Source organism: Xyrauchen texanus, chromosome 37 (assembly GCF_025860055.1).
Source record: "Xyrauchen texanus isolate HMW12.3.18 chromosome 37, RBS_HiC_50CHRs, whole genome shotgun sequence".
Classification (NCBI taxonomy): domain Eukaryota; kingdom Metazoa; phylum Chordata; class Actinopteri; order Cypriniformes; family Catostomidae; genus Xyrauchen; species Xyrauchen texanus.
The window spans coordinates 5,485,664-5,509,808 of NC_068312.1; the positions used below are offsets into that span (position 1 = coordinate 5,485,664).

At 42.0% G+C, this 24,145-nt stretch overlaps 1 protein-coding gene across 1 annotated transcript in view; it reads right to left on the minus strand.

The window, feature by feature from the left end:
* Nucleotides 1–11,257: 11,257 nt before the first annotated feature.
* LOC127630716 (probable G-protein coupled receptor 153) overlaps nucleotides 11,258–24,145 on the minus strand; it is a 103,583-nt gene continuing 90,695 nt past the window's right edge. Inside the window, exons 5-6 of the mRNA XM_052108442.1 lie at nucleotides 18,755–18,939; nucleotides 11,258–13,811 (exon numbers count right to left, since the gene is read on the minus strand). Coding sequence (XP_051964402.1) covers nucleotides 13,014–13,811; nucleotides 18,755–18,939 — 983 coding nt within the window. The 3' untranslated portion in view covers nucleotides 11,258–13,013. The remainder of the gene's footprint in view (nucleotides 13,812–18,754; nucleotides 18,940–24,145) is intronic.

Genomic DNA, 24,145 nt, shown 5'->3' on the forward strand with positions numbered 1-24,145 from the left:
ACTAGGACATGCTTGCCACGAATCAACGGAAGAAATTTCTTCAGGGCAATAAAAACGGCCAGCAGCTCTAGGCAGTTGATGTGCCAGCGCAGCGGGCCTCGGTTCCACCGGCCTGCGGCTGCGCGCCCGTTGCACACGGCGCCCCAACCCAACTTGGAGGCGTCGGTTGTAACCAGAACGCGATGGGACACCTGCTGCAAGGGTACTCCTGCCCGTAGAAAGCAGAGGTCTGTCCAGGGTTTGAAGGTTTGGAGGCAGGCAGTGGTAACTTCCACGCCGTGCATGCCGTGGCACCATGCTCATCTCGGGACTCGAGTCTGGAGCCAATGCTGAAGTGGTCTCATATGCATCAACCCCAGTGGCGCGGCCGCCGCGGAGGATGCCATATGCCCCAGGAGCCGTTGGAAACGTTTCAGAGGGACCACGGTGCCTGGTTCAAAAGAAGCGAGGCATTCCAGCACTGACTGAGCACGCTCGTTGGAGAGACGTGCTGTCATTGAGACTGAGTCTAACTCCAAACCGAGAAAAGAGATGCTCTGGACCGGGGTGAGCTTGCTCTTTCCCAGTTGACCTGAAACCCTAAACGGCCGAGGTGCTCGAGCACCTGGTCTCTGTGTGCGCGTAGTAATTCCTGCGAGGAGGCCAGAATGAGCCAATCGTCGAGGTAATTGAGTATGCGTATGCCCGCTCCTCGTAGCGGGGCAAGAGCCGCCTCTGCGACCTTAGTAAAGACGCGAGGGGACAGAGACAGGCCAAAGGGGAGGACCTTGTACTGATACGCCTGGCCGTCGAACGCGAACCGTAGAAAGGGTCGATGTCGAGGGCGAATTGAGACGTGGAAGTACGCATCCTTCAGGTCTACCGCTGCGAACCAATCTAGATGCCGGACGCCAGACAGAATTTGTTTCTGGGTAAGCATTTTGAACGGGAGTTTGGACAAGGTCCGATTGAAAACTCGCAGGTCCAAGATCGGTCATATGCCGCCGCCTTTCTTGGGTACAACGAAGTAAGGGCTGTAGAAACCCTTCTTCGTTTCGGTCGGAGGGACAGGCTCTATCGCGTCCTTGATTAGAAGGGAGGCGATTTCCTCGCGCAGGGAGTGGGCATGTTCGCCGTGCACTGCGGAGGAACGAACGCCCACGAAGGGGGGCGGAGACCTGGCAAACTGAATTGCGTAACCGAGTCGGATGGTCTGGTGCAGCCACCGTGACAAGCTGGGCAGTGAAAGCCATGCCTCTAAGCTCCGTGCTAGGGGCACCAAGGGGACGAGTATTTTGGACGTACCCGGCGGGGCTTCGCAGCGGTGCGGAACAGGTAATGCGGCGTCGGGAGGCGCTGTGGCGTCCCGAGGCTCTGGTGCTGAGAATAAACTCAAAGCGCTTACCTTGTTCCGCGCACCCGGCAGGGGGCGGGTTTGTGACTGAGGAGGAGGTCTGATGCTGGCGTCCTCTGGACTCGTCTGAACCGGCCGGCTGGGGAACAGTCGTGGGGCTGAGGGCGGAAGCACCGCATCCTGGGCGCCGAGACTGTTGAGGCCTGAAAGCAAGGCGCCATGAGAACGGCATTTGTGGGCCATGTGACCCAGAGGTAAAGGAAATAGCTCTTTTATTGAGAATTTGGGTACCGCAGCCCCCGTCAGGGGGTGCGGCAAATGAAAAAACAAAAGATTCTCCTCCCGGCCCTCCACCGGGGGACGGAGCGGTCTTACCGTCTCCGGAGCTAACTTCTCATCCTCTGGGTCCGCTGTCTCAGGGACGCCTGGGAGCCTTCCGGGTCCTCGACGGGGTCCGTGAGGCAGGGGGCGTACGCTTCCTGCGGTTTGCTCGACGCCGGGGCTGAGAGCTGGGCCCAGGTTGGGGCGGAGCAGAAGGTCTTCTGGCCGCGGGAGGACGCCCTCGGCGAGCAGGTGGGGCCTGGGCCGTGGCGGCAAGCTTGCGGCACGGCATGATGTGCGAAATGGCCTCCGTCTGCTTCTTCACCAGGGAGAACTGCTGGGCAAAGTCCTCAACGGTGTCGCTGAAGAGGCCGAACTGGGAGACAGGGGCGTTGAGAAAGCGAGTCTTGTCGGCTTCACGCATCTCAACCAAGTCCAGCCATTGCTGACGTTCCTGGACCACCAGGGTGGCCATCGCCTGTACGAGAGCCTGCGCTGTGACCTTCGTCGCTCTCAGGGCGAGCTCGGTCGCTGATCGCAGTTCCTGCAGTGTGTCGGGATCAGGGCCACCCCCGTGCATGTTGCAAAGTGCCTTGGCTTGGTGGACCTGCAGGAGAGCCATGGCATGCAGGGCGGAAGCGGCGCGTCCGGTAGCGCTGTAGGCCTTCGCGGTGAGCAAGGATGTTGCTCTACAGGACCGGGAAGGGAGTACAGGGCGGCCCCGCCAGGTGGTAATGGTTCCGGGACATAAGTGGAGCGCAACAGCTCTATCCACCTGGGGGATCTCCGTGTACCCGTGGCGCGCTCCGCCGTCGAGGGTGGCGAGGGCGGATGAGCAGGTGGCGGTGCGACGAGTGGAGAGGGGTGCTCTCCACGAAGACGTCAGCTCATCATGCACCTCCGGGAAGAAAGGAACCGGGGGGGTTCTGTGAGCGGCGCCCCACGCCCAAGAACCAATCGTCCAGCCGTGATGGCTGTGGGGAGGATGGAGGGTTCCAATCCAGGCCCACGCTGTTGGCTGCCCGGAAAGCATATCGGACATCTGCGCGTCGGCCTCCTCCTGGGCGTGCAAGCCCGAAGGCGGCAGCCCAGAGGAGCCCTCAGCGTCAGAGCCCACGCCCTCCGATGTCGCGGCGAACTCATCTGCTTCTATCGCAAGAGGGTAGGCAGACTGGCTGTGAGGCGAGTCGCCACCACCTCGAGCGGGGACGGAGTCAACGAGCGTGCCGGGCGCGGGTGATCTGAGGGGGCGTACCCGGCGGAGCTGCACCCGCTGCCATCCCCGAATCGCCTCCATCGCCAGCCGCATCGTCCTCAATCCCGTGGGAAGAAGGAGCGACGCGGGGGGGGGGCGGCTGGAGTGGCTTGCTTACGGTTGTAAGCAAGCCGCGACCGCAACGTTGTCATGGTCATGTTCTCGCAATGAGAACATGAACCATCCACAAACGCAGCCTCGGTGTGATCGCTGCCCAGACACACGAAACAACGCCTGTGGCCGTCGGAAGCGGAGAGTACTCTACCGCATCCAGAAACAACACAGGGGCGGAAGGGCATCTTTAAAAAGATGCATCCTTAAAAGGACGTTCAACGCCGCTGTGTTTTTGCTCTTTTAGAGGAAATTACTCTTTTAAATAAAATCACTCTTTTATGAATGAAAGACTTGTGAGAGATCTTTCTTATCTGCAACTGTCGATGCGCTCAGGGGCAGGAAGTGCACAGCCGTGCAAACAGGAGAAAGCCGCTGTTGTGCGCCACAGAATCCAACAGCATGCAGCAGAGGATAGCAGGAACTCGGTGTGTAATACGCAGCAGTCTGCAAACACGACCATTGGCTCCGAAGAAATTTTCTGAATGAACTCCCGTATTTGCGCCGCTTAAATACCCGTATGTCAGGGGTCGGGACATGCAAATACTGGTTGCCAACTAGTGTCGCTTCTCTGACACAACGTGGAGAGAGCGACAGAAGGGGAACCTAAAACTTTACCCTAAACCTAACCAATAGTGTCTGAAAAGATACATGAAAGTTTAACAATACAGACATCCTTCCCCTTAACCAACACCTAACCCTATTTTATCTATTTTATCTTTCCACTTGCATTCATTCTCTTTGGAATGTCTGGTGGATCACACTCCTGCTGATCAATACCATCACTCTGAGTCTGGACTATACTGTTTGCTGTTGTTGTCTGCAGCAAGTATATTATGTTGGTTGTTATATTGTTAAAATGTACTTTTATGTTTGTGCACTGGCTGAAAGCGCTATATAAAGTAAACATGTTATTATTATCATCATTATTAGTGGTAGTATGTGTTTTAAACATGGCAGAGCCCAAGAGGGGATGCCCGCTCCATGTAAAATTAAACAGTTTTTATTGAGATAGTCTCATGACTTGAGTCTTCATCTAATGTGAGTGTACATCATTTTAAACTAGGGCTGGGAATTTATAAAAAAAATTTAACTAATCAATCACACAATTTTCAGTAATTAATGAAGATAAATTATGGTACATGATACTTTGTCTTAAAGAACTAGCAAGAAATTAGTTAGTCATCATTTATTTTAAATAAAATAAATACAAATGTACATGTTCAAATGTTCCTTTTCTTGCGGCTATAGAGTTAATTAGACACAATGTTACAGGTATTAATCTTTGATACAAGTATATGTTTACATTTCATGAAATCAGTGGATATGCTGACAATTTAGGGTTATTGTGTTACAGTCAGATTGCTCCTCACTGAGAGGAAAACATGATGGTGTTATTAAAAGCAAAATCTCACAAAAGAATACAAGCTCTCCCACTGATATACACCAATCAGCCACAACATTAAAACCACCTGCCTAACACTGTGTAGGTCCCCCTTGTACCGCCAAAACAGCGCCAACCCGAATCTCAGAATAGCATTTTGAGCATGCTATTCTTCTCTCTAAAATTGTACAGAGCGGTTATCTGAATTACAGTCATTTCGAAGCAGTCTGGCCATTCTCTGTTGACTTCTCTCATCAACAAGGCATTTCTGACCACAGAACTGCCGCTCACTGGATGTTATTTGATTTTGGCACCATTCTGAGTAAATTCTAGAGACTGTTGTGAGTGAAAATCCCAGGAGATGAGCAGTTACAGAAATACTCAAAGCAACCCATCTGGCACCAACAATCATACCATGGTCTAAATCACTGAGATCACATTTTTCCCCATTCTGATGGTTGACGTGAACATTAACTGAAGCTCCTGACCTGTGTCTGCATGATTGTATGCAATGCTGCCACATGATTGGTGTATTTCTGCAAGTGCTGATTTCTTGGGATTTTGACACACAACAGTTTCTAGATTTTACTCCAAATGGTGCCAAAAAACAAACAAACAAACAAACAAAAAACATCCAGTGACCAGCACTTCTGTGGAAAGAAAGGATGAGAGAGCTCAACAGAGAATGACCAGAATTGCTCAACAGAATGGGTAACTCGGATAACTGCTCTGTACAATTGTGGTGAGAAGAATATCACCTCTGAATGCTATTCTGTGATGTGTATTGTCGCTGTTTTGGAATTTACACAATATTAGGCAGGTGGTTTTAATATTGTGGCTGATCAGTGTATATAGAACTGTATCGCTGCCGCAACGGTAAACTGCCAGCATGAAGTGAAGCCACCAGAAGTGTACAAGCGGCCATTTTGTTATGCCCAAACTGTCATACAGCATCAATGACTGACTCCGAATATCATCTCTGGATTCAAAAGTCTCATATCGCCCTCTAGTGAAAATCATGTTTAATTTGCTCGTTCTGAATAATATTCCTTATTCACCTTCCCCAGTGTTCAGCCTATCAATGCAGCACAACAATCACTAAAGGTAGGAAAAGTTGTATATATCTGCTTGTTTAGGGTGACAATACGTCCTTACCTCCGAACAGGACTTTAAAATAGTCAGACTTCTAAAAAATTATTTCTAAATAGCCTTTAATGCCTGGGATTTGCTTGTTTTTATTGAAGTGCTCTCTGTAGTCATACATGGATACATGTCATAAATTCTTGTTCATTTGCCATTTAAACCTAGCATATAAATTTATTTGAATCAACTTTGCTTTGCCTGTTTCCCTCTCTGCGTGCCTGCTGCGTGTGTGATAGATGTAGAGAGATCATCACTCTATTTCAAGTGACCGTAAGAACAAGGCACTTTTTGATGAAAATATAAAATAAGGAACCCTGAACAAACAGTTCGATGCTCACAATAGATAAGTCTGAAAATGTCTGTTTGTTACTTCAGTTTCAGTGAACTTGTTTACATTCAGCCGATGTATTCGCTGATGAAGTTTGTTAGAGGTGGATACTGTTTCATAAAGATATACATTACTCACTCGGGCTTTCAAGAAACAGGAATAATTCCAGACTTTAAATCAATAAATAATAACGTGCAGATTTCAGATATAAAATCGGTGATTGAATGACTAATGTTTACTCGCTGAAATTAGATTCTTTTCTATTAAGTCAATAGTGATATTGAAATGTTTGGGCATAGCAATATGGTGGGGCAGTGGCTTCACTGATATCAGGTCATGAGCAATCCAGTTCTATATAATATATTAGTTTGCTCACTTCAAAATGGCAATACCAACGAAAGAATGAATGGACGTACGCCATAACAACAACTGTGTTTACTTGACAATGGGAGTAACGCAAATATTTCATGCTAAGCACCACCAGACGTAGGAAAAAGGTGGATAACTTCACACAGAAAAGGTTTAGAACACTAAAATTATGTTTACACACATATTGTTTATGTCTTGTCACTTTTGAAACAGTGAGTACTTCCATTGTATGTGTCTCACTACTTGGGTAGCTCAGCAAGTAAAGACGCTGACTACCTGGAGTCGGAAGTTCGAATCCAGGGCGTGCTGAGTGACTCCAGTAAAGCTTCCTAAGCAACCAATTGGCCCGGTTGCTAGGGTGGGTCACGTTGGGTTAACCTCTTCCTGGTCGCTATAATGTGGTTCTCGCTCTTGGCGCTTGGTGAGTTGTGCATGAGCCTCCATGCGTGCTAGCCACGTGATAAGACGCGCGGATTGATTGTCTCAGACGAAGAGGCAACTGAGGGTACGTTTACACACCAATGATGTAATAAAAATTGAAAGGTTTTCCTTTGCGTTTTTTTTTTAAATTTCACATACAGACAACATCATTGTCAAAATTATCTCCGTTCACACAGATCCGTGAAAATTACTAAAAACGCTGTATGCCAGGCCAGTAGTTGGCGATGTCACTTTGTAAAGAAACACTACATGCATGCAGACATAAGCATTCCTCCACAGAGTGGTGAATACAAACAATAAAGATGGTGAAAGCATAGAGCAATTTATCAGGGCAGATGATGAGGTTGCTTTATTACTACAAGTGACACTGGACTTTAAAGCACGCCACCTTTTTAAGGATTCCTACTGGTGATCTCATGTTGGTCTGTTTGCCCTGGGGTAAGGACGAAGTTCATGTCTATAGACTGAAAACATAATACGCGTGCGCAAGACGTCATCGTTATCACAAATTTGCGTTTTTGGATGTTTACACGGAGACTATTAATCGTTCTCAAAAAGGTGCACATATGTGTAAACGTGTGTAAACTGCCCCTGAGATTTGTCCTGGCCAAAACGAAGACCTAGAGCTTAGTGGGATTTGGGCATCCCAAATTGGGGAGAAAAGGGGAGAAGAACCCCCCTAAAAAAAAGAAAAGAAAAGGAGGGGCAAATCAAAATCCATTTTTATGGAAATCAATATTATGCCCCAAATGCTGTTGACTGAGCTGAACATGTACTGAAACCGGAATGTTCCTTTAAGTGATTTCTGAGGATTCAGAGTTTTTAAGCAAACCAAATCTCCATTCAATAGATGGATAATTCTGGGCTGCAGTCAAAAATGGTTATCAAATAAATAATAAAAATAGACTGTTTTAACAACTTCTTTGGTGAGAACCAATAGATATATTGAGCAAAAACTTCAATAAATTCATTTTTATTTTCCATCATCCTTTTAAAACTGACTTTAAAGTACTTTAAAAAGTGTGATTGTTGAGACGAAAGAGAAGCTCTTTAACCAAAGTAGTTTGATCAGATCTTCAACAGACCTGCATTGTATTAACTTCTGTGTTTAATATCAGAGAGTAAAAAGACAGTCAGAGTAAGAGAGAGATTGTTTGTGCAACAAATAATCAGTTATGTAATCAGACAAACTTTGATCTGTAAACAGATACAAATGTTTGGATCTAAAAATTAAGAGAATTTCAGACAAATTTTCACCTTATAAGCTCAGAAGTAGTTTTAAATATTCAATCAATTACATTTTTTTAAAAGTATAAGCTTCATTGAAACGGTACAGATTTGGGTGCATTTATATTCAAAATTGTTCAAAATACCACTGAGCATATAAATTAAAATTTTATATTTTCATATCAAAGTGCCTTAATAGGTTTTAGCGCTACATATCATTATAATTATTTGTGGAATACATAAGTGGTTATGTGAAAAAGGCCATTGCAAGTTGCAGGAATTTTTATATTAGTCAATATATACAGTATATTTCACCAATCCATTTGAGACATGTCCATTTTAAAGCCATCCAACCATAATGTAAAACATGACTCTGTCTCCAAAAGCAAACTGAAATTAATTAAAGAAAAATTTCATGGTTACTGTCATAACCTCCATTCACTGATGGAGGGAATGAGATATTGTGCCAATATAGTGACATTAGGGGTCGCTCTTGAGAGACCTGAACACCTCCCATTCTTTGAGAAAAGGCCAATGAGAATTGGTGAGTGGAATTTGCATGCCACTCCCCCGGATATATGGGTTTAAAAGGAGCTGGAATGTGTTGTGGACACAACCGCCGACAGGGAGACTGTACCACAGAAAATACATCACAGAGGGTTTCCGGAGTAATTGGTACCTGTGGAGGACCTGTCCCTGTACAGGGCATATTAGTACCCATAGTGGGTCTGGCTGCGAACTCCTCCACGGAATACGTGAGCCACAGGGCTAGGGAGGAAGGACATCCAGGGTCCACGACTTTGTGAACTCGACTGAGGGTAAAAGCGCACGTTTTCTCCTCAGGGAAGGGGAAAGGTGCTATACGCAACAATAAACCTGGTCAGCTGTTCTGTAGTACCAAACTCTACCTGTTCGTACCTGACAAAACACCGGATGAAACCGGCTCATCCCGGAGATTGTAAAATCTTGCAAAGTTGGGTGTTGCCCAGCACACTGCTCTGCAGATGTCTTCTAGAGAGTTGCCATTGGTCAGTGCCCACGAGGATTCCACACTCCTAGTAGAGTGTGCTCGTATACCCAAAGGGGCAGAGCTGTGGCATCCACGATCCAATGGGCAAGCCTCTGTTTGGAGACAACCTTTCCGCTGTCCACCCAAGGAGACAAAGAGCTGCTTAGAGTGTCTAAAACTCTTGGTGCGATCCAAATAGGTGTGAAAGCACGCACCGGACACAGCAACAACAGGGCTGGGTCTGCCTCCTCCCAGGGCAGCACTTGCAGGCTCACCAACTGATCCCTGAAGGGGGTTGTGGGAACCATGGGCACATAGGGTCTCAGGATGACGTGAGAATCTGCTGGACCAAACTACTGCCAAGTGTCGCTGACAGAAAACACTCACAGATCCCCAACACTCTTGATGGAGGTGATCGCATTAAGTAGTCCCGTCTTCAAGGAGAAGGCTTTCAGCTTGACTAACACTAGGCTCAATGGGTGCTCCCGAATGTCCAGGAGAACCGCTGAGAGATCCCATGAGGGGAAGAGGCATGGCCTGGGAGAATTCAGCCTTCGGGCACCTCGGATGAACCTGATGATCAGGTCGTACTTCCCTAGGGACTTACCGTCCACTGCGTCGTGGTGGACAGCCCCCGGGGCCAGCTGTGTGCCAATGCATCTGTCCCGGCTCCTGTGGGATTACAAGAGTGGGCAGTGGGAGGAAGTGAACAGGTCTAACTGTGCTTTGGCGAATCGACTCCAAATCAGCTGGACCACCTGGGGGTGGAGTCTCCACTCTCCACAGAGCATTGCCTGCTGTGACAGTGCGTCCGCTGGGCATTGAGGCTGCCCGGGATATGAGTGGCATGCAGTGACCTCAGCCGCTGCTGACTCCAGAGGAGGAAATGGCAGGCGAGTTGCGACATGCGACGAAAGCGTACGCCGCCATGGCGATTTATATATGCTACTGTCGCTGTGTTGTCATCCCAACACATGCTTGTCCTGCATCAATGGCAATAGCCTACGCAGGGCGAGTTGTACTGCCAGCAACTCTAGGCAGTTGATGTGCCAACCCAGTTGCGGTCCTGACCAGGAACCGGCGACTGCGTGCCCATTGCATACGGCTCCCCAGCCCAGTTTGGAGGCGTCTGTGGTGACCATGACACTTCTGGACACTTGTTGTAGGAGAACTCCTGCCCATAGAAATGGACTGCCAAAGGGCTGAATAACTGGAAGCAGTGCATCATGATAGCTATGTGATGTGTGCCATGGCGCCATTCCCATCTCGGTACTCGAGTCTGAAGCCAGTGCTGAAGCGGTCTCATATGCATCAATCCGAGCGGCGTGACTGCCGCATGCCATATACCCCAGGAGCCTCTGAAGTGTTTCACTGTTCTCCACCTGAAATACTTCAGGCAGTTCAGAAGCGACTGTGCACGCTCGCTTGTGAGGCACGATATCATTGAGACAGAGTCTAACTCCATGCTGTGAAAAGAGATGCTCTGAACCGGGGAGAGCTTGCTCTTTTCCCAGTTGACCCGAAGCCCTAGATGACTGAGGTGCTTGAGCACCAAATCCCTGTGCACACACAGCAAATATCGATAGTGTGCTAGAATCAGCCAGTTGTCGAGGTAGTGGAGAATATACACTCTTTTAGCGCTGTCGAAGCGAAATCTGCACTCGTCGTGCAGAAGGAGAGAAAACAGCTGGAAATGTGCTGTATATCCAACAGCATACGCTTCTTAAGAGGTGAATGGAACAGCAGTAGTATTCAGCTCGCTGATAGTGGGCATTCCAGCTCCTTTTATATCCGTATGTCCAGGGGAGTTGCATGCAAATTCCACTCGCCAATTCTCCCTGGCCTTTTATCAAAGAATGGGAGGTGTCATCAACACAACGTCGAGTGAATGACAGAAGGGGAAATTAGCTTATTGAGGGCCACCCAGTGTATAGGAGGAAGATGCTTATAGCTGTCCTGTGTGAACTGTGAATTATGTGAATTATGACCATGTGAGGGAATCTGAAGGTTTCTGAATGAAGTTTTACGAATACCTTATAGGTCAATCCAGTGTGAAGCTGCCTTTGTATTAAGCATCATCCGATATTTCAACACCAATATTTGGTTGTACGAAATAAACAAAAGTGCATGCTGTCAGCAAGTGAAGATTTTTTTACATAAATTGACAAAAACAAATATTTAGAATATGTGAAATATTGGGATAAGCTTAGAAAACATGGTCATATGGAATAAAATAATACACCACATATCCGATTCTGATCTGTGGTTACATTTGTATATATTTAGAAAACAAATCAGATTATACCAGTTTTCAATTGAAAGTTTTTTTTTCTCCACTTGACAAATGAATATGCCATTTGTTTGTAAAAAGTGCATGTAGACTGCAGTCTATATGTATTTGTAAATAGTGTCGCTTCTCATATTCTCATATAGTTACAGTCTACTAGACAAATAGGCTGTATCATGAATAACAATGTATCAGATACACATTTTCAATCATCACAAAGCACTTAACACAAACTCATTTTAAACATATCTGTGAAATTAAGCAGTTTCTTTTTTTTTATCCTATTGGTGGGAATGTATGGATTTACAAGGAGAACCTTGTGCTTTAAAAATATGACAATTTCAAATTCAAACAATATAACAAAATATCTTTTTGTTTAGTTAAAAAAACCTTTAAAATCATGCCACACCACCAGAAACATCAAAATCACAGGAAAAGAGTTGGCAGAAATCCACTCTGTGAGTGGTAATGTGTTGTAAACAAACATAGCTTACCGCTTAAAGGAATAGTCTACCCACAAAATTCTCTCATTGTTTACTCACCATCATGCCATTGCAGTTGTGTATGACTTTCCTTCATTTGCAGAACACAAACAACATTTTTAGAAGAATATCTCAGCTCTGTAGTTTCATACAATGCAAGTAAATGCTGACTAAAACTTAGAAGCTCCATACAAATAAAAGTAGCATAAAAGTAATCAATGATCAAATCAGACTCCAGTGGTTTAATTAATGTTTTCTGAAGTGAGCAAATCGATTTTGTGTGAGAACAGACCAAATTTTAATTCCTTTTCACTGTATATCTTGCCATTGCCGTCTCTAGGCACAATCATGATTTCAAACTCTATTACACCCTTAATGTTGACCATACGTAGAGCGCTAGATGGCGCTAGGAAGTGTAATCAAGCTTGATATCATTATCACCAAGGAAACTGCTGAGGTCAAGAAATATAGTTACATTTTGGTCTATTCTCTCATCCAAATCCAATTGGATTTCTTCAGAAGACATGGATTAAACCACTGTCTTGTGGATTACTTTTATGCACCCTTAGTTTGCTTTTCGGAGCTTCAAATGTCTTGCCACTTTTCACTTACATCGAAAGGACATATAGAACAGAGATTTTCTTTTAAAAATCTTGGTTTGTGTTCAGCAGAAGAAAGAAAGTCTTACACATCTAGAATGACATGAAAATAATGAAAGAATTTTAATTTTTGGATGAACTGTCCCTTTAAATTCAGAACCTTTGTTTGATCTTTGAGATTACATAAAATTCATCAGAAATCTGCAAAGCTAACCATTTACTGACATATCAGTCCCAATGAAAGCAATATAGTGCTATATCAGTAACACTAATGAATTATGAATTATGTCCCAATATGGACCTTAGTCAGGGTAGATGCCATCTTAAATTTGACACTATTAAAAACGAGGCTGTGAGGAATAGAAATGCTACAGTCCGTTCAATGGGTTGTAGCCTGTCTGAAGATAGATTCCCAACCATGTTTCCCTGAGTTTTAGATCCACTTGAATGTTTATGGAAAGCCGTGTTTAGCCAACTGTTCAACAATACAACAGTAAAACCCGTTGAATGGATTGTACTGTTATCAATTACAGACTCAGACGTTTTCATTCAAATCAAATTAAATATGGCATCTACTACGACTAAGGTCTATGTCATATCGTATCAACAACATCTCAAGAATCAAGAGCCCAGTTCCTAGATTACAAAAAAATTCCACTTAGCCAAAGCTATAATACTAAGAACCATATCAGGGACTATTTTATAATACTCATAAAACTGTTTCTCAGTTTGTGGATCCTATGGTTTCGGAGTCAAAAGTGTTATAGCCTGACAACGCAGATTGCGAGCTTCTAAAACTATTTGTGCTTCCTTTGCTTTCACCTTTGGACAGGTGCTTCTGATCCACACAAGCAGGTGCATCTACCTGTCCTGTCCTGATACTTGAAGAGGACTTATCCCCTGTCCATGCACTCAGGCCCTTCGAAACCAGCTCCGATGTGCGCCTTGTGTCGCGCCTATGATCATGGCATCTCTTACTGCCCTCGCCGCCGGCACTTCTGCTGTTCCTACTGTCGTTCACCTTTCTCGACGTATCCTGAGGTAGCTCCATTAGCTTGGGACACTTGCCACGCTCAGAGCAGCGTCTCAACGCTTGAGGCTCACGGTCGAAGTGCGTGAGCGGAAAATGCGGTAGCAAGACAATGTGCTGCTCGAACGTCTCAGGGACAAGAGAGATTGCAGAGGCGCGGCGCTGGATCCTCATTGGACTAGCCAATGGAGTCTCGTCGATGAAATTAATCACTTCGTCACGGCTGAAGCATTTGAAATCGTCTTCATAATGCTCGACACGCGGAATCTGCTTGAGGGAATGCATGTCCTCGGATCTCCTCCGTTTGCGGTGAGGGTGGCTCTCCTCGTGGTAGGATGCTGGGCTGCTCCGCCGTCTCTCGTGGCGTGGCGAGCTGTACTGTGGGATGCCAATGATGTCCTCTGTGGAGCTCCAGCGATGCAGGTAAGACGGGATCTGACCGGTGGTCCACATGTCGGTTTCGTCGTGGGAGTATCTTCTTGTAGGGGGCACCTGGAGAAACACATTGACGGAAAGACCAGTATATTTCAAGGATCGACATTCGACAAATTTCTGCACCTGGTAAGAGATAGAACATGCTCTCGATGCTTCTGGCATCTAGACCCAGTACAGTTGTAACACTTTTTACTGTCTGCTATACTGCAAAAATACTGACCACAAAAAAACATGCCATGTATCTACAGTATATATATCTCACTGTAAAATACGTCTGTCTGTCTTGCTTAAATATCTAAGCTTTCTTAGCTTATATAAAAGCTAATAAAGCTAACAAAACTCTAGAAGGAGCTTTTGCTACCATCTTTCTAATGCTGCGGGTAGATTGTAACAGTGTTAAAACTCTCAGGATCCTTGGATGTCCCCAAATACACTCATTTTAAGTAGACAAATCAATAATTACAATAAGTAAAGTTTACTTTTGTAATCAGACAGGAATAAAAATTGAATTACAATGAAAGAGGTGTAAGAGCATTTTAAAAACAGATTTTCTTTAATAATTTTGCATCAATTTGGTCCACGTCCTTCAGATTTCCAAAAGAGAGAGGATGCTAATCTGAATGTGCACACTGAAAATGGAATAAGAATATAAATATTTACAGTGTTGCAACTGTACTCTGTTACAACTGTACTCGGTCTACCTAATCTGTTGCCATATTAAAATCAATGGAACTTTTGAATGATGGCAACAAGCAGACTTTCACAAAATAGTTCACCCAAAAATGAACATTCAGTCATCATTTTCTCATGATGACCATGAAGCTACAAAAAGGACAAAAACTCCATAAAAGTAGTTGACTCTTCCACTATTTGTGAAGTCTTATGAAGCCACACAAACGTTTTGTGTGAAGAACAGACCAAAGTTTGCCCACGTCCAGAATCAAATTAATGCATTTTGCTGTCAGTGTCATTGATGTAAAATGATTTAATGTGAGCTAGCTAGACACAAAGACCAGAGACCAGTTTAACCCAAGACAGACCACTTGTATTACAATGAATGGGAGAAATTGGAACATCTAATATGGTGGGTCCCACCTTACAGGTAAAAGAGCCAAACACCTTTTAGATACAGACATCACCTTTCAGTCAATTTGAGAACAGACATGCACATTAGCTGGACTAGCATGAATATTAGCATTTTTAGAGCGATATGAGCTAAAAAAAAGCACAACTTATAAAACCATTGTTGTCTGATTTTACTGCTAATTTGAAATATGATTTCAATTGTTTTGTAGATTTCAGTCTTTCCCCATTCAAGAAGATATGAGCTGTACTTTTATCCTGCTTGTATACTTGGAAAATAGCTACCAAGGAGCTTTACAAAGAAGGCCACAGAGTGGACTGACTTGCCTTGAAAGTGACTTTGTTATAACATGGCTCTCTAGTGAACTCCATTCTAATAGGTCATCCAAGTCATCTATGTCTGTATAACAACTACACATCTGAGGATTAAGTGATATCAGACAGGCTGACTGTACGTTATCTCTTAAATAACGACTTAAATATGGGTCTTTTCCTCACACAAAGCTATGGTTTTGGCATAATAAGACTTAGAATATAGTTGCATGTCATATGGACTACTTTCTTGGTGCTTTTAAGTTTGTTTGTTTTTAACATGTTCTTTTTGATCTTGACAGACTTGGTCAATATGATTGTTGTCATATGGTTAGAGCTGCATGCTTACAGATTCTTCAAATATGTCTCTGGTAATGTTCCACAGAAAACCATAACAGCATACAGATTTGAAACGACATGATGGTGATGAAATAATAACAGAATTTTCATTTTTGGATAATAACTACTAATATCAATTAATTTTAAAATGAATATTAAAACTAATACAAAAAGTAAAGTACTTTTATCCATAGGTACATTTTGAAATCAATTGCTGACTTATTTTGTGTGCAAAATAGAAAGTTAGAATTAATTTTAGGGTATCACTCGCTCTACAAAAATATACTCACATTCCACATTGCTCTGAGAACTACACAGAAAAGACATAAAATTAGTTTTTAGTATTTAAAAGCAATCTAAGTCAACTATCCAAAGCATACAGCACAAGCCTAGCATGAAAGCAACTGTATTGGTTAAAGCAGGAATGATACAGCAGCTTACAGAGAAGCCCTTATGCATATGAGTTTATGTGGAATTGAGGTCTGATTGAGAGGCGAATGTATGAACACTGGCCAGCAGAGGGAAGCAAAGCATTATTAAAGCAATGACATTCATCTTTGTATCAAAAAGATGGTAGGATAGATATTATTTCCCAAACAACAGAAGAACTTAAGAAAAGAGTAAAATGTATCACTGTCAGACTTTGTGCTGTTCATGGATGTTTGTAGCACCTGCCGCTATGCGAATTCCAGCATTAGAAAAAGTTTACTTTTTATCATTTTAGTCTGATCTAAACAGTTTGTGTGGCATTTCAGTATGGATTGTTTTATGAATCAGTCACAGTGCCATGCAGGCTTTGGAAATAGGCTATTATTTGAGGACAGGGATTAAAAACTAAATTGGACCCCACAGCAAACCAACAGCCCTGAGAATATAGCCTTTGCTTATTTTAAGATTAAACTTTATTGTCATTGTGCAAAGTACAGGTACAGAGCCAATGAAATGCAGTTGTTTTCGCATATCCCAACTAAGCTGGGGTCAGACATGAAACAGCACCCCTGGAGCAGATAGGGTAAAGGGCCTTGCTCAAGGGCCCAACAGTGGTATCCTGGCAGTGCTGAGGCTTGAACCCCCAACCTTTTGGTCAGTAACCCAGAGCCTTAACCGTTGAGTCACCACTGGCCACTTACATGCCAAAAGGGCATTTCTTGAATGCGGGACAGGAGAGGAAAAATAAAATAAAACAGCCTGTATTCTAAAATCAGAGAGTGGGTGAAAAATCATCAAGAAAAATTTATTTATGACTGTTTGGGTGCAAAAAATCATAATAAATTGAAATCAGGGGAAGTAAAAAAAAGTATTATATGACCTCTTTAATGCAGGCATATGGATATTGAGTTCTTTATTAAAAATCATCACTGTTTTGTTTTTTGCAAAATGTCTGCCACAACATCTTTTCAAACACAAAAGTAGTTTTGCAATACATTTTGAAGTGATCTTCAAAAGTTGCTTCATGCAATGTACTTAGCAGTAAATTCAGCAATGGAATAAAAGCACTGCTGTGTGTCTCTAGCAGAGCTTTTGGAAGTGTTTGGCATTCACATTTATGACACATTCTCCACATTTAACCCCCAAGTACTGTGCCAGATCTTTATTTCAGTCTGTCATATTTTTGATAATTGCCTAGTTATGATACAGGGAGAAATTAATGTTATGTACATTTGATAATCCAGACCACTGAAGGTTACATGTGGAGGCTGCATGTGAGCATTAATGGACTGTATGTGAAGAAATAAATTGAATGTAAAAAAAATTACAAAGATTAAAGAAAAGCATTACACAGCACTAAAACTGACTTCATTTTTGGGTTAAATATGAATTCTTCATATAGTATACATAATACTTTATACCTGCTTTTGCATTGTGGAAGCGGTTCAAATCATTGGGCTGATTTTAATTTTTCACTCTGTGCCAAAATCTAGTGAGCTGCTAGTTAGGATGCTATCTACAGTAAACAGCAATACAGCTCACAAGGTTTCGGAAAAGAGCCAATGTCTACCTAATAGAAGTCAATGCATCTACTGTATATCCTAAGCATTTTAAAAAACATAATTGTAAAAGTAATGTTTTTATGCAACTGTTTATGAATTCAGACTGGTATTTGAATTGTGTTTCACTCATTATCATTGCAATGACTTCAAGCATTTAACTCCAAACAAAAACTGTTAAAGGGATAGTTCACCCAAAAATGAAAATTCTCTCAGCATTTACTCATCATCATGCCATCCCAGATGTGTATGACTTTCTTTCTTCAGCAGAACACATTTAATGGAAAATATCTCAGCTCAGTAGGTCCTTAAAATGCAAGTGGATGGTGATCAGACCTTTGAAGCTCCAAAAATCACAGACAGTCAGCATAAACATCATCTATATGACTCCAGCGGTTTTTTGGTGCGAAAAAGAGAAATATTGAAGTATTGTTTAACTATAAACCATCACTTCCAGTGAGCAGCAGTATACGCATTTACAAGAGTTTACGTGGTCTCTCGTGAATTCATGTTGGCATGTTTTTGACATCCAGGATAAGCACAAAAACGAACCTCTGTGAGTAAACAAACGGATACAAATACAGATCTAAACCAAAACCAACGAAACTTCTGTACAGCGTTCCTCCTATTCAGTTGTAGCGCTGCTCTTTTGGGTGTGTCACACGTGCGTCAGTGCTCGTGTGAACATGCCAATGTGATTACATCACACGTGCATACTGCTGCTGACCAGAAGCGATGCTTTATAGTTATAAAGTACTTAAATACTGATCTTTTTCGCACCAAAAGCGATTGTATTGCCTTATCTGCTGGAGTTGTATGGATGATGGTTATGCTGACAGTCTGTGATTTTTGGAGCTTTAAAGGTCCGAACACTATTTTAAGGACCTACTTGAGATATTTTTCCATTTTCCATCAAATGTGTTCTGCAGAAGAAAAAAAGTCAGAAACATCTGGGAAGGCATTAGGGTGAGTAAAAGCATTTTCCTTTTTAGGTGAATTAACCCTTTAAGGCACCAGTCATTAATGTAAACGTGTAACAATAAGCCTACAGAAATAGATCCCACTTGATGTGAAGAAACAAAAGATTTGGTTGGGACTTATTTTCCAAACATTTGTCACTCAATATTTCTCCATTGTAAAGTTATTTCAGTAGGAGAGAAAACAATAATATAGTATCTGTAGGGTTTTTATAAAGATTGAGGTGGAGGGCCATTGCAACATGCACATTTTAGTTAAAAAGCAAAGATCAAATTGAAAACAAAATTAATGGAAAGATACCTGCAAATAGTGCATTTTATCTTCCTGAAGCTCCCTCAATGGATACCCCTGGGGGCCCCCCCTTTCTAAGGTTGAGAATTCGTACTTGGCAATACGGTCTACCGTCATGATATCAGCACCGGAGCTATAGTCAAACGGTCTGTCATATATTAAGTCCGGATGAATGCCTCCATCCTGGCTGTTTTCTGCAAATGCAGAAAGCATATATATCAGGATTAATAGTAAATGTGCTCAAAATACACAGACAGACAGACAGACAGACAGACAAACGAATAGGTAGGGGGAAAAATCCCTCATCTTGTTTTTTGGGATTCGCATTAAAATTAAGAGTTTGTTAAAAAATTACTTTAAGTAAATAAATTTGTCTGGATGCAATAAGCAACTAGCTGAAGTAGGATTCTCTGAGGATTAATCATTTTACAAACAATTCCTTCTTAGTGTTGTTTGAGTTTAAAAACAGTTGTAGGGCAGTGTGAAATGCTGATCTTAAGGCAAAATGGGGGCACACAGCAGGATGACAAATGATTAGCTGTTAGCACAGGCAGCTTAGCATGCATTTGAGTGGGACACAATAACAAGAAACAACCCTCATACATACAACTGAGTTGTGTTACACAAGGCAAACTGTCTGGAAAGAAGCAGAGCACTTGTAAAATTAAGATCACAAAATCCATCTCTTGTACATGTTCCATATGGTCACTAACTTAGAAAGGGGACTACTGTAGCAGGAAGGATAAAACAATCAAGCTAGTACAGTAGCATAGTCACACACACTACACCTCAATTACATTTTACAGCGTTAGTTTGCTAAATATATTGTGGTGAAGCACATTAATCACTATCATGTGATCACTAGTTATTTTGATGAGAATCTAGAAAATCACTTGCTTGGTAACCATAGCAACCATGGTAACCATAGTTACAACCAAAATACCACAGTTTATAGTTTATAATATAGTAGGGTACAATAGGGCTAAAGGCACCCTTTAAGGAAAATGCCTTTTTTCTGGTCGCAAAGTGTATAAAAATAATGATAAAATGCATTTCTTTTTATTGAATATTGATGGATCAACATAATTTATGTGAAAACAAATAATAACAGATGATTATTTTTGATTAAAAAAAAAAAAAAAAAACAATTGGGGAATAGTGATATAGTGTAGATATAGTGCAAAATGTGTCAACGTACCGAGACAGCAAGATGCTTTTTGAGTAACAAGTTAAAACAAAAAGGGTGCATCATTTCTGTCACGGGGTTTGACAGTCAGTCTGGGGTTTTGTCTGACAGGACCGTGGCATCATCGTCCCATGTCTGTCTTGTGTTTGGTGTGATGTCTTTGTGTGAGCGCAAGGGTCCGTTTGTGATTTCCTTCCACACCCTCTTTGGTTGGTCTTGTTTCATGTCTGGAGCATGGTGTCTGGATGCCTAACTTCCTGTCTGGTTCGGTTTCGGGCTGTGTCAGGATCCGGATGCTCATGGTCCATGTCTGTCTTTGTGTGAGCACACAGCTTTGGTTTGGATTTTCCTGCCATGCGCTCTTGATTTGGACTCGTGTCTCATGTCCAGAGCATGGTGTCTGGATCCTGACCCTTCTGTCTGGTTCGGTTTGGTTTTGGTGTAGGGATCTGGACACTCGTGTTCCATGTCAATAATCTATGTCTGTGTCAATCAGATGCGCGTTGCGTACATTGTACTGAGGATTGGTGACATGGTTGAACGCTCAGGTGTCCTGTCTCATTTTGTCAGCTGTTGCGTTTGCCTTGTGATTTACGCTCAGGTTTTGATTAGTGTGGGAATGCGGGGTATTTCTTTGTTTGCCGTTGATGCGCATTCTCTCATCTGTTCAGTCGGTTGGTATGAGCGTATAGAGTCTTAACGTCTTCGAGATGTGCGCTCATGCCATTCGGGTGATTTGTTGTCTTGTGAGAGCATGTGACCTTGTTTTGCTTCTGTATCACTGCATGTCCTTTAGTTAATTAGGCTCACCTGCCCTGTCTCGTTTACCTGTTGATTTCTCATCCTATTTTAGTCTCCTCATGTGCTCTGTCCAGTGCCTGTTCATCTTGTGTGCTTATGTTTCCAGACGGTCTGTTGGTTGGTATGTTGATTTGTGTTCTTGTTATTCCCTGTTCCCATTTCCAGTCTGGTCGGTCCTGTTACAACCCGTTATTCTCTGCCCCAGCCTGGATACCTTTTTCCCATACTGGGTAGTTAATGTATGTTTTTCCCTCTTTTTGGAGTTTTGGTTTTATTTTTGCCCTTTTGTTTGTATTAATTAATTTGGGTCATGAGCCTCTGTCATTCTCTGCTATACCTGACACATTTCCTGTTCATTTCAATTGCATTTACAACATATACTGTAAGTAATTTTTAATTTAATGAAAATAGCAAAAATGTCATCTCCCTTCATCCCCGTTGTACCCTAATATAATTTAAGGCAGTAAACAAGATTTCAAAGTTTGGTCAGTAAGTTATCCCTTACTGGTAGATGTTGTAACTACACCATTCGGGAGCCAAAAAAAAAGTACACACACACACACACACACACACACACACACACACACACACACACACACACACACACACACACACACACACACACACACACACACACACACGTAGTGTTTCCATGTTTTATGGGGACCTTCCATAGACATAATGGTTTTTATACTGTACAAACTTTATATTCTATCCCCTAAACCTAACCCTACCCCTAAACCTAACCCTTTTACATTTTCAAAAAACATAATTTAGTATGATTTATAAGCTGTTTTCCTCATGGGGACCGACAAAATGTCCCCACAAGGTCAAAAAGTTCGGGTTTTACTATCCTTATGGGACATTTGGTCCCCACAAAGTGATAAATACACGCTCACACACACACACACACACACACACACACACACACACACACACACACACACACACACACACACACACACACGATTTTCAGTGGGTCAGAAGTTTACATACAATAAGTTAACTATGCCCTTAGGCAATTAGCTTCTGATAGGCTAACTGGCATCAATTGGAGGTGTACCTGTGGATGTACTTTAAGGCCTACCTTCAACCTCAGTGCCTCTTTACTTGACATCATGGGAAAATCTAAAGCAATAGAGACCTGTCTGGTTTATCCTTGGCAGCAATTTCCAAACACCTGAAGGTACCATGTTCATCTGTGCAAACAATAGTACGCAGGTATAAACACCATGGGACCACGCAGCCATCATACTGCTCAGGAATCTGTCTCCTAGAGATGACCATAGTTTGGTGTGTGGTGTATGCACCTCACAAATGAGGAAGGAAAATGATATGGTTATATTGAAAAAAAAAGCACATCTCAAAATGTCAGCCAGTAAGTTAAAGCTCGATCAAAAATGGGCTTTCCAAATGGACAATGACCCCAAGCATACCTCCAAAGTTGTGGCAAAATGGCTTAAGGACAGCAAAGTCAAGGTATTCGAGAGGACATCACAAAGCCTTGGCCTCAATCCAATAGAAAGTTTGTAGGCAGAATTAAAAAAGCATGTGTGAGCAAGGAGGCCTATAAAAACCTGTCCCCGTTACACCATTTCTGTCTGGAGGAATGAGCCAAAATCCCAGCAACTTATTGTGAGAAGCTTGTGGAAGGCTACCCAAAATGACTGACCCAATTTAAACAATTATAAGGCAATGCTACCAAATACCAAGTGTATGTAAACTTCTAACCCACTGGGAATGTGATGAAATATATAATTCTCTCTACTATTATTCTGACATTTCACATTCTTAAAATAAAGTAGTGATCCTAACTAAGACAGGGAATATTTTCTATGATTAAATGTCAAGAATTGTGAAAAACTGTAATACCTGAGGTAATATCTAGACTCAAAACAGTAAAACTAATATTAGGAAAAAAGATAATTCAGACACTAATTCTGTTTGGATGGGTCACATTCCAATTCTTTGTAAAATAGCTGAGATAGGCATATATGTAACTGCACATCAGTTGAATTCTATATTCCTGTATGTATGCATTATTTTGTAACAATCTTATTTTGAGGGGATTTTCAGACCAAAAAAAAAAATGCTCTAAAAAAAAAAAAGTTAATATAAATTTAGAAATGTTGCCATTTGGCAATTCTGTATCACAATAGAAAATGGCCACAATAATAAAAAATAAAAATAATAATTTTTGCAAATAATCAATTTCTCCTTGAATTTAATTAATATTTGTATTATTAATTAATGTATTTATACAAGTGGAATTCTTAAATACTAAGACTGAGTGAATCTTTATCATGCGTTCTTCAATATTTGTTGATTATATACAGTATGTAATTTTTACTGTCACTAAAGCCAAGCTCATCCTCAAGTGTGTCAACTAGAAGTGAGCACTGTGCACTCTTCTTGCCCTTTCCATAATTCATTGCTGTGTTCATTTTTGTCTTAATTATTGTCTTATTTATGCATTTGTAAAAAAAAAAAAAAAAAAAGAATAAAAAGAAAATGTTGTCATAAAGCTACACCTAAACAGGGATTTTAACACGTTTCACCATTGCTCAGCACCATGAACTACTAATCACCACTTCACTTTGGAGATAGTATGTAGAAAAAACTGTGATAGAAACTATGGTTACCATAGTAATTTGAGTGTTTTTTTTGCAATCAGATTCTTATATGTGATAGAATTTACAAGTACAGCTCATGGATGATGCAGCAACCAAACAAATGAAATATGATACAATGCATTTGCCTTTTAAAAACACTTGACATGCTTGTTTTCACCACAAGTGTATGCAATTATAGAGTTACTTTATAAAAGAGACATAGTAGTTGAAAATAAACAGGAATCCATAATCATGTAGGCTGAAAAGATAAAGACTATTAATCAGTTCAGGTATTAAGTCTAACAGTAAACAGCAAGCAATCACTTTGTTTTTTTGGTTGCTCATACAGTTAATCCATATGAATACCTATTTCAAGAGGGATATTTGTGAAAATAACTAACTTACACTTGAAAATCTAGGTCACATGATAAATCCAATGACTGTTATCATCACTGGCTGACCTAAAGTGTTTTGGCAGTACTGACTGGTAAAGATCCTTAATGACAAAAACAAAAAAAAAACATAAATTGAGGGAAGAAAGTTCTCTACATCATTCTTTACCTTTACCTTTCTCCACCTGTTCTCTAACAGAGGCTGTGTTCGAAATAGCATACTATCATACTATCATGCTACTTGAAAGGACTTTAGCATCATAGGCTTGCGATGACAGGATGATCTACTATATTTGCCACAATTAAACAAGTGCAATAGAAGCAGAGCTGACATTCTCAGGTGCATTTTATAAATTAAATGTGCACTCAGCCATTTTTTCCTCATTAAAAACTTTTACTCATAATAAAT